The following is a 12,218-nucleotide window of genomic DNA, read 5'->3' as shown; positions in this document are numbered from 1 at the left end:
CATTCCCCTTTGTCCTGATTTTCATTTTTCACCACTTGCATCTTATTTTGGAGTGGTTTATAGGTCTGAATCTGCAAGGAAAGCATTGTCATTACAGTGTTTATGAAAGAGTGGTCCTGAGAGCTATATTGGTCACCTCTTCAGAGATTTAGAAATTGAGCTAAGCAGCTGCCAAGAGAAATTTCTCATATGTATAAAAAGAAGTAGACATTTTACAGAGAAGACCTAGTATCTCAATGGAAAGAAAATTTCCTTTGATTGAAACAGAGTTGATATGGATTCCAGGAAGTTACAGAGAACTCATATTTGTGTGGTGTGTGGTGGTGGGGATGTGCTGTGTATGTGTGTGTGTGTGTGTGTGTGTGTGTGTGTGTGTGTGTGTGGTGTATGCACATGTGGGTGTGTGTGTAGGGTGTACGTACATGTGTATGTGGGTGTGCATGCCTGTGGGCACACACAAGTCCAGAGTGTGACGTACCATTTCATGCCCTATATCATTCTCCACCTTGAGACACAAGTCTCCTCACCACATCTGGAAACAGGTAGCTAATAAGCAATGCCCAGCCATCAGCGATCCTCCTGTCTCACTACACATGCCCTTCACCCCTGCCATAGTGCTGGGGTTATAAGAACAGTCAGCCATGTCTAAAGTTTGTATGGGTGCTGGAGATTGAACTCAGCTCCTGTATTTGTAAACTCTCTTCCATGCTGAGCCGGTTCCTAAGCCCAGAGCTCAGATTAAGGAGGAATTCTTTGACTCACTGCAGGCAGGTTGCATATGAGGGTGGATGTACCCATAGTCTCTGTGCTTCCATAGTAACCTACATTGCGTAGACATGATATTATTGACCATGAGGCTTCTGGCATGGCTAGGCAGAAACCTGACTTCACAAACAAAATACGTGTCGTTATAGTTTTCTGTGTACTATTCCTATCACTGTTCCCAGCATTAAACCTCTGTTGACACCTCTTTCTGAAACATCCAGCTGAAAGGTACTAAGGACAGGAAACAGGAATTGCCAAGGCGACCTCTGCTCTGAGGAATCACCATCTGACAAAGGCACAAGCATACTCTTTTTTTTTTTTATTTCAACATTTATTAGTGATATATTTCAAAACATTCCCAATGTATACAAACAAGTCTATCTAAAGTTATAATGCTTATGTTAATTTCAGTTGAGTTAGCAACCATTTCTTCTACTACTTCTAATATAGAATAAATATCTGAAGTTTATATAATTATTGGCTCTATATAGGTAAACAACTTTAATTTATTTATATTGATGAAGCTTAAGTAGTGACTTCAAATTTATACTTCATACAAAATATTTTAAAATAATACAATTTATTTTCTAGCTTTTTTATTTTTATTTTTATTTTTATTTATTAATTTATTCTTGTTACATCTCAATGTTTATCCCATCCCTTGTATCCTCCCATTCCTCCCCCCCCCCCATTTTCCCATTATTCCCCTCCCCTATGACTGTTCCTGAGGGGGATTACCTCTCCTTGTATATTCTCATAGGGTATCAAGTCTCTTCTTGGCTACCTGCTGTCCTTCCTCTGAGTGCCACCAGGTCTCCCCCTCCAGGGGACATGGTCAAATGTGAGGCACCAGAGTAAGTGAGAAAGTCATATCACACTCTCCACTCAACAGGCATACTCTTGAAATGGCTCCTCGCCAAAGCTTACTGTGACGTATCTTCGTCTTGGATTCCACATTGGACTGAAATTCTGGATAGAGAAAGGTAGAGAGAATTCTTTTCTTCTTATTTCTAGAGGAGAACAGAATTGTGTCCCCAGGGAATCCTTTGAGATGTAATTTTAATACAGGGCCTAGATTCAGTTTCTCTCTAAAAACTTCAGTCATTTTCAGGCCCGAAACAACATCTGCTTGTCACAACTGCAGAAGGCTTTCTGTGAGCATTACCTCAGAAGAGATATGGTTAAGATAGCCTGCACCCTTAATGTCAGCCAGAAACAGTAATCACCATTCAATAAGGAATGCCTTGCAGTCATCTGTGCTTGAGCAATCCACACAGAATGAATTGTCCTCCTGAGTGTAGGCGAACAGGAAATAGAGCCTTCAATTCTGTCAATCAGGCTTAAAGGCTTTCAATTAAGAGTGGAGTGGGAGGCCCTGTTTCCGGTCTCTACCCACGTTACAGACAGCATCTCTCTTGGTTAGCATAGTGTGTGTGTGCTTCATTTAGGAGCTCTGGTTATGCCTTCTGAGATGCTGAGTGAGGAACACAGGGAGTGGAGGAAAAGTGAGAGAAGAGAGCAGACCGAGAAAGAAAGGCTGCTTCTCTTTGAACTCTTAGCTTGTACATTATGAACTGCAATAAGCTGCTCATAACTGATTTTTGAATTTGTTGTTAAATGTTATTTTTTTAATCTTTGTGCCTTCCCAGAAAGTATTCATAAATATTTGGATAAATTTAGTTAGAAGGACAATAATCATCTCTTTTGAGGAGTTCTGATTAATATACAGGTGAAATTACAAATGCAATTTACATCACTTTGGGATTGAGTACAGGATTCTGAGACATAATAAAGACCTTGATCTTCTGGTCAATGCATCTAAGACTTCAAGTTACAGAACAAAAAAAAAAAAAAAAAAAAAAAAAAAAAAAAGAGGCATGCATACCAGTGCTCTGGCCAGAGAAGCAAAGACTCTGTGCCTTGGAGGCGATGGAGAGTTGTTTCTTTTCTCACTTTGATAGATTCAAAAATACATTTTTTTCTACTATGCAACAGAGTTTTTTAACAAGGAAACAACAACAACAAAAAAATCACAGCTGGCACTTTGCCCAAGCACTGAGCTTGAGACACAACTAGGCTGAGTGGGAAAGACTAGCTAGCTACTCAGGAAGACGGAGGAAGCCTGGCTGCTGAGGACTGCTGGGTAGCTCTGCTCTGCAAGAGCACCTCAAATCTGGGTATTGTTGGTCACTTTTGGACCCCAACTTCCACAGCCACCTTATCTCTTAGATAGGTGATGCTTCGGTTACATTGCTTTTCTGTGTGGCCTCAAAACATTTTCAATTGTAAATCAGAAGCCGGAGGCAGGCTTATATCACAGTTTGGGCTCTCTGGCTTTTTCACCATGAGGCTCAGCCCCATGGATTGGATCACACATAACCAAGGACAGTGGTAAATCTGGCTCCAGAGCAAATCGCTGTGATCTCTGCTGCCTGCTTCTCTTTCGATAGGCTGTGTGTATCTCCCTGTGATGGGCAGGACGTGTCAGCGGAGAAAAACATACTGCGTCTCCCCAGCTCCATTGGAAGTTGTAAGAATGAGCATGTCTTATAGTCCATTGGTTCTTATCAGTGGGCTCCTGCAAGATTTGTACACAGCTTGTGTACAACCCACCGCTCTAAATAAAGGTCCTGTGTGCCAAGGTTTCCTTCTCCCTCATACAACCCGGGTCAAGCCCACATCTTTCATCAAAATCCAATATTTTATAATGAAATGAAACTTGCAATCAAATTAATGCTAATGTAGCAGAAGAGAATATACTTAGTGAAAACATCAGTATGTTTCCTGTAATTGAATTTTATCTAGTAATGCCGTGCTTTCCTTTGGGGAATGTCTTTTTAAAGTTTTCCTCTGATAAATGTCTCGCTCATTTAAAAACATGTGAATTGATTCTGGAATTTTCTCAGGGCTTTTTTTAAATTATAAAAATTAGCTTAATCAATTAATAGCTGAAATTATGTCTGTAGTGATTGTTAGGCTTAATTCTCGAGGATCCCATTGTGTCTTCCTTCCTGGAAAACTGTATTTTTAATATAGCCTTTTACTTTCCAAAGACAAAAAAATTTAAACCCACAATAGTACAAAGGCATTTTGTGAATCCTATAGATTTTAAGGTTATAGCATGTGGACATGTATGTTTTTATATGTAAATGCGAGTGAGTTTTTCTCAGAAGGCCTAACTGTATCCTGCGATGCATTATCTATGCTTACACTAGACAGCATTCAGAACTTCCTACAGATTTAAAAGCAGCAATTTGTTAACTAATCTCACATATAAAAATATCTCTTACCAATTTATTCTTTTGTAATGTTTTTTATGGCATCACCGTGCTCTGCCTTGTGCAGGGTGCGGCCCATTCTCTGCAGCTGTGTGTGTGCTCTGTGCTCAGGTGTAAGGCTGTGAGTGTAGCTCACCCTCATGGTTAAGAGGGTTCAGTTCTTGTACATTTGATCATTTCCTTTCACCAGAGAATATGTAATAAAGCTTATATAGTCATGTACCCTTCTCCATTTACACTTTGAATTTGTTTCTAAGAGATAAAAAGCTACATGCAACAGGACAACAGAGCCATAATAAACATTTAGTTGTCTTTTTAAATTTAAAATATAAATTTAATTTATTTGTATGGGTGCTTTAATTGCATGCACCATGTGCGTCCCTGTTGCCTGCAGTGGCCATTAACATTTTCTCCATGATGACATGAAGTGTGTCTCTGGCCCCTTTCCTTATCAAACTATTCACTTAGGCTTTGTCTCTTAATGCAACTCTAAATGGCCAACACATTTGTGAAATTCAGTCAAGACACTACTGTCCACCAATGATTGTGATTATTCTTGGAAAGGCATAAACATGCATTGGAGGATTCCTGTGTTTTGTTGTTGTTGTTTTTGGTGGTGTTTGTTTTCTCTATTGTGAAATTGAGAAATAAACTACAGTGTGGCTAATCAAATAAGAAAAAATATGTCCAGCAAGCTTTCCAAATATATAGTGCCAGGTGGTGTCAGTGTTTTTGGTGTCAACAAGCCGGCCGTTAACAATGATACACTGAAGATAAAGATCATTAACTTTTGGATACTAAAATCCCTCAACAAACACAGTGAGCTTTGAGGGTCATGAGCTGCAGGTCCAGAGCTTAGTCAGGGAAGGGATCTTTCCTCCTCTGATGTAGGGTCCTCACTCCCAGTGTGGAAGCTACTCTGAAGGCTGATGAAAGATCTTTATGAGCTTCTAAACTGCATTTTCTCACCTAGAAAATAATGATCTCAGGTCTGTTGTGAATCTAGAACAAGGTGAAGGAGGCATAGTACTGAAGAGGTGATTTGCCCCTACCAGGAGAACCTGGTATTGCAATTTTAATCATGACCTTGATTATAGTGAAGAGGATGGGAGTGTGATAATAGGAAATAGCAAAATATTCACCTCTTCCCTAAGGTATATTTAATTTTAAAATCCTGTAATGTTTTGGCCTTACGTTTGGCTGACTTCATTTTCCCATGCCATTGGCTGTGTGAGGCATGAATAACATAAGTACCATATGGGTGTGTCTCTGTGTGCACATGGCTGATGTGGGGTGCTTTAATCACAGCTAGCTAGGGGACAAGGTAGCGTGACACTAATGGTAGAGCTGTCAGTACATTGTTACATTCAATGGACATGAGACCTTACTATGTTCATTTCACAAAGACGCGTGGTCACTGAACCGCTAAATAACTACTCCCAGATATAATAAATACTGGCTTAAGACTTCATATCATTTTCTTTATCTTTTTTTTTTATACCATCTTCTAAGAAAACAGAAAGACAAACACAAAGGATTGAGTTAAACAACAAGGTCATTATTAAAGAGGGATGTTTGTTCGGTTAGACCACCTTGGAAAGTAGAAAGCAACCCCATCCCTCTGTGTGACTTGGGATGTTGTCTGTGATTAAAGAACAGCACCATGAAAATGAGGGATTAGACACTGTATTCATTTTACCAGCAAAGAAAATGTGCATTACCCGTTAACTTAAAGCTGCAATGCCAATTTGAGATTTACATGATTGTTTCAAGCGCAGATATGTAAAATCCAAGAGGACACAGGATTTAATGATTTAAAGTGCAGTATGTCTGGTGTGTACCTAATAGGTGACCTGACTTTGTATATGAAGGGGATATTCACATTAAACAAGAGGGGAGTAGGAATTAGGCTATAGCCATGATTTCATACCAGACAATAACTCTGAAATGAAGGTGTGCCTCCACTTTTGTGAACGTAGTATATATTAAAACCAAGTTTAGACATAGGGAATAAATAATACAATTCCGGTTCATGGCTCAGGCATAGACCTGCCTAAACATATTTAGATGTACTGATGCTTGCCTGTAACACCAGCACTTGAGAGGCTGAGGAAGGTCAAGAGTACAAAGACACCCAAGACTACATGCCAACTACCATGATAGCCTGTGTTACACAGTAAGACCCTATCTTAGATTTTTTTAAAAAATGAAAAATACCATCAAAACAAAAAATGAACTCTAAAGGCTAGAACTGTTTCATCTTCAGTTCTTAAAATAACTTAACTAAGGAAGCAATCATATTTTATGTCTAACACTGATGATGTCATATTCAAATGCCTCTGATCAGCCTGAGGAGAAAGACATTAAAACATTTGTCTGATTGTTTTGGTATCAAATGTTCATTATATCAGTTCAAATAGCTTCATTATAGCCTTCAAGAAAGTAAAAAGAAACCGGTCACTGGTATACACTCATCTTAGTGTCCTGGGATTTATACTTTAAAAAGATATATATATATAATCTGCTTGCACATGTGTGTGTGTGTGTGTGTGCATCACATGTATGCCTGGCATCTGTGGAGGCCAGATGAAAACATTGAATGCCTTAGAAGTGTAGTTAAAGGCAATTGTGTGGTGCATCGTGTGTACAGAGAACTGAATCTGGGTTTTCTATAAGAACTGCAAGTGCTCTTAGCCAATGAGCCATCTCTCAAGGCCCAGATTTATACTTTTGAAACTTTATGATTGAAGCATTCTACTTCTCCTTATAAGCGTATGACAGCAAAATGTACAGCCAACACACCCGAATAAGCTCTCTACTCTGGTTTCAAATCTGGTTCTCATCATTTGTGGTTTATCCTTTAGGTAAAATTTATATAAAAGCCATTATATGCCTGTGCGAATCAATGTTTTGTATTTGGTTTCACAAGCCTTTCATAATACCAATATTGATATTGTCTCTTTCCCATCCTCTGTCATACAGGTTGAATGCATGCTTCGTTTAAGGGCCAACTAACCATTTATAAGGTGAAAGCATGGCCAGAGATTAACTGTACTTTTTTTCTCATTCCAGTAGCCAGTCATAATGACAACAACACGTGGTCACTGACTAGTTTTCTTATGTTTAGTTCACTTGGTAATCATTTCTCTCTCCACCTTTCCACCTCTAGCATGGTATTTCCTTGGCATTTTAACTTTCTTCATAATACAGTGATTATTTATTATTGTATCGATTTGTTGTATTTTCCTTTTTAGGGTGATCTTTTATTTCTACAAATGGCTTTGATCTTAACATTGTATGTGTGGTGAGCCACAAAGTCTCTGTCTCAGGGACCCCATTTTGTGGATGGTAGGCCAACAAATAATCATGTTCATGTGCTAAAAATCTTGAACTATATTTACTGTCATTTTTATTTCATGATTCCCATGTGCTATCAAATATTTTCCACTTGTGTTTTGTTAAAAAAAAAATTCAAAGATATTTTTAAAAGCTCTTCTTGGTGGCTGTATGAAAATAATTTGGTTTCTACTGTTTCAGAAACTAAGTATCGACAAGTCTTTAGACTAACTGTAGGACTCAGTTACAAAGCCACGAAGTCACTTCCTTAACATTACATTTTGTCTTCTGAGTATTTGATGACATATTCTATGCTAGTTAGGAAGGCCATTAAAGTAAACATAATCTATATCCATTCTTTTTCTCATTTATTTAATCTTGAAAGGTTCCAAATGCGTATTGCAGGATAGTTCTTTTTTGGTTTTATAATTTCCCCATTTGGATTTTTTCAAACATATAGTATAGAGAATTATTATTGTACAATGTTGTTATTTGTCTTCTCTCTTAAGAAAACATATTCAGTCTCAGAAGTACTTAATTTTAATTTCCTAAAAAGTAACTATGGTAGTGAAAATGTGAAATAATTCCTTGGTGAAAGGGAATCATTCCATTGCCTTTCAACCATGTGAAAATAAAATGTTTTTTGTAATTAATTAATTGATGTATAAGTTATGTATATGACATGTACATAAAATTATGTGTTAAGTATATATAATCACATGTATACTATTTCTGTGAATTATATACCAGTTTACAATGTGCATAGAAAGTTCAAAGACACACTACTTTTCAGTGTCACAACTTGAAAGATCCTAACCAAATAATTTACATTTTGTTATTTTACCATGTGATCTTAGAGAGAGGAGGGGGTTTAAATGAGCATTTGGAAAGATGGTCCTTTTACTTTAAACATCTTGTAGTTTTAGATGTAGAGAAAATCTATGGCAAGGGCTTCATAGTAATGCACGTTCATTGTCTCCCACATAGCTTCCAACTTGCAGTACTATCATTTATTTAACACAATTAATGTATCAAGATTGATCCATCATAATAAGCTGAAGGCTGCACTTCATTCCATTTTCCTTAGCGTTTATCCAATGTCTTTCTTTTCTGCTTCCTAGTTCCTTCTACAAAAGGATAGCAATTACCATTAGTCGAGAGGCCTCTCAGCCTTGTCAGACAGCAAGAGCGTCTAAGGGAAGTTTACTCATTTCAGATGACTTTGACAGAGTGTCAGGACTACCGCTGTGGTACTTTGTAGACTATCTCTGAGGTGAAGCTTAGCTGATGCTTTTTTCGTGATCAAGGCCATGGGCCTGAAGGAGAGAGATAGAAGTGTGGCCATCATGGTTTCCCATTGCAGTGATACATGCTAGCAAGTCACTGACAACAGTTGAACACCCATTGAAGGTGGAGTATGGCAAATGTCTTGTGCGTTTTGGTTTCTATAAGGAAATATAAAAAAATTCCATAAGCATGGTAATTCATATGCAAAAGGTGCTTGGAAAGATAAACATCACAGTGCATTCATGGAATTTAGTAGAAGTTCCCTCAGCTAGCGTGTATTGGTTCATTTCTCACTGTGTTTTCACCTGGTGGGAGGGAGAAAGCTATCTTGAGTGTTTTTTGTAAGGAGATCAGTCCCATTCAAGAACTAACTTCCCCAGCCTCTTGCCAAGTTCTCATTTTTAAGACCATCAAGGTTAGGATTTCAACACAAGAATTTAGGGAGGGTCAGTTCTGCCATTTTCCTCCACTGCACCATGTAGGTGTTCCTGTGTAGCTCACACACAGAAGGGAATATTGTCATCTCATCTCCATGATTGGAATCTTCACTTGATTTCATTCTGTGAACTTATTATTCAAAAATATCATCTCTACTGGGTCATGTTAATAAAATTCTCACCCCAGGGGAGAAAGAGATGGGCCAGCGCTTAAGAGCACTGACTATTCTTCCAGAGGGCCCGGGTTCAATTCCCAGAACCCGCATGGCACCTCACAACTGTCTGTAACTCCAAGATCTGACATTCTCACACAGACATACGTGCATGCAAAACACCAATACACATTTTAAAAAGTTCTTGCCCCAAAGCTGTGTATTCATAATAACTCGACAATTCTTTTGTAATTATTTCTTAGTATATGTAATATCATTATATATATTTTACTCTGTACATAAAGCAAACATATTTGGATTGAATATAATAAACAAGGTCAATTAAATAACTAAACTAGAAGAATGTGTTTGGTGGGCTGATTTTAAATTAATTTTAATGCTTTATCCCCAAAGTTCTTTCACCTTAGGGAGAGATAGAATGGGATTTTGAAACTATGTTTTAACAAGATAAAGAGATTTTATGATTAAAGGAAAAATAAGGGTTTTTAAAAGTCTTATGGGCAGTATTTTTCATATGTTTCATGTAAGTGATAAATATACAACTTAATAGATCCCCAATACTACATGATTTCCTACTATTATAATGTCAGTGTAAAAAATAATATTTAAAACCATATGGGGGGATTTTAATATTTAAATATCCACAGCAGTAGCAGTAGCCTTTTTATGTGGGTATTTAAACATTCAACTCAGAATGCCCTCTAAAATAATAAATACAAAAGTGGTTTATCTTCCCACATCCTTGCATTGTTCTCTTGGATTATAAAAGAAAGAAAAGATGGCTGATGGCAGATTTAATATATGAATATTCTACACACCAGACTGCATATATTTGTAAATGTATTTTACAATGCACTCTTACTTTAAATTAGCAATCTTTCAATCATGTAGAGTTGAATGGTCTCCAAGTACCTTGCTCTCTTTTATGGCATGGACAAGGCTTTCCCATAAAGCTGCATGCGCGGCACCATGGCAATGTACAGTGTTTATTTTAGAACATCATTTTTTTTTTTTTTTGCAAGGAAGAAGTGGATCAATCTATTAAAGTACTACAATATCATCAGATGTAGAATTAAACTTAGATAAGGATTTGTTTGAAATATCATCCCAAAGACATAATGCCAAATTTGGTGACTTTTTTGTATTATTTCAAACTTTCAGTCATAGGGGATATTTGCTTAAACAATTAAACGTAGCCTTCCCTACTTGGGTTGATGATGGGTTTTACCTCATTACTATCTTTCTGTTTCAAATTTGGTTGCAAAGAGTGTTATCAACAGACACAGTATGCTAGGGGCGCAATGTGCAGCTGTCTGTACCAGTGTAGATTCAACTTATAGCCCACACTGACCCTTCTTTGTTAAGGTAATTGACTTGATGAACCATCTTCTTTGTATTTTTTTCTAATTAGAGTATTTATCAGCATGTTTGTAAAGGGCAGTGATTCAGTATCAGATGTTTGCTGATGTATCAAAAACTAGAATAAAAAAAAAAAGTAACTCAGCAGAAGGGTATTAGAGCATCGACTAAAGCATGTGGTGCACAACCAGAGTCACTTCCCCTGGTGGAATTATTTAACATACATTTTCTCAATTCTATGTAAAAACAAATGGAAGTATATAAAATATATTTCAGGAATGAAAATGGTCCTTAGCAACTTTCAAACCTGTCATTGAAAAATATAGCTCTTATATTTGAATTTAGATACATTGGCAACAATAACACAATGGAACCAACAAAAAACTGGTAAATATTTGGAAAATTGTTTAGAAAAATAAAAGTTACTTTGTTTCCACATTCTGGTCTTGTTTTAAACATTTATTTACTTTTTTGTTTGGGTGTGTGTGTCTCTGTGTGTGTGTGTGTGTGTGTGTGTGTGTGTGTGTGTGTGTGTGTGTGTGAGAGAGAGAGAGAGAGAGAGAGAGAGAGATGAGAGAGAGAGAGAGAGATGAGAGAGAGAGAGAGAGATGAAAGAGAGAGAGAGAGAGAGAGAGAGAGAGAGAGAGAGAGAGAGAGAGATATGAGAGAGATGAGATGATTTATCAGTCTTGGAAACAAGCATCTTCACTCATTGTGTCATGTCACTGACCTTAGTGAGGGTTTAAAAATATTTTCAGACATATTTATATCCAACGTGTTACTAAATCATGTCATGATGTTTACCAGTTTAAGTAGAATGTTTATTCATAGCATCTATGCTTTTATTTTGCTTTCTTGGACTACTATATTTTATTAATCCACTTTAAACATTAAAAAATAAGTATTGAAGTAGCTGACAGTTTTCTGAAGAGCTTCTAGGACAGTGCGAAATATATGCTTTCATTCCATCTTCTTTTATATTCACTCTTTCTTTTTTGCTAGGTGGCATGCATGCAGTGGTTTCATGGAGACCATACAATGCTTGAGATGATTGAGAAAAAGCGTTGCTTGTGCAAAGAAATAAAGGCTAGACAGAAAACGGAAAAGGGCCTTTGCAAACAGGATAGCATGCCAATCCTACCCAGCTGGAAGAAGAACGCAGGAGCAAAGAAGTACAGCCCTCCACCCTATTCTAAACAGCAAACGGTATTCTGGGATACTGCCATATAAGCAAGTACTGGCACGAGCTCCACCCTGCTCAACACAAGGGAGGTCGACTTGGTCTTGTGATAATTCATTGATACATATATTCTTGGTTAATGTGGAATAGCACAGGAATCTGTGTGTACTGTGGCAAGCCCAAGATAAAATGTGTTTGTCCTTGCAGTTAAGGCACACTTACTTATCCCGGATTATTTTGAATCCAGAATATATTAAATTGTAAATATTTTGCTCGTTTATGGGTGACACCTGAAATAATAGTCATTATACATATTTAAGTTGCAGAGACATCAGAAAAGTTTACTAGATGATATAATTTGGTATAAACTGGTTTGTTATCTCTTTTATATGTAACCCCTGGA

The 12,218-nt window shown here is 37.3% G+C and overlaps 1 protein-coding gene across 2 annotated transcripts in view; it reads left to right on the top strand.

Moving 5' to 3' along the window:
• Nyap2 (neuronal tyrosine-phosphorylated phosphoinositide-3-kinase adaptor 2) overlaps window positions 1-11,877 on the top strand; it is a 244,393-nt gene extending 232,516 nt beyond the window's left edge. For both annotated transcript variants that reach the window (XM_051153996.1, XM_051153997.1), the window contains one exon: window positions 11,638-11,877. In XM_051153996.1, the coding sequence (XP_051009953.1) occupies window positions 11,638-11,865 (228 nt within the window). In that variant the 3' untranslated portion in view covers window positions 11,866-11,877. The remainder of the gene's footprint in view (window positions 1-11,637) is intronic.
• The last annotated feature ends 341 nt before the right edge of the window (window positions 11,878-12,218 follow it).

Source organism: Acomys russatus, chromosome 12 (assembly GCF_903995435.1).
Source record: "Acomys russatus chromosome 12, mAcoRus1.1, whole genome shotgun sequence".
In the NCBI taxonomy this organism is placed as follows: domain Eukaryota; kingdom Metazoa; phylum Chordata; class Mammalia; order Rodentia; family Muridae; genus Acomys; species Acomys russatus.
Note: the sequence above shows the minus strand (reverse complement) of the source record. Positions and strands in the feature narration are given on the sequence as shown.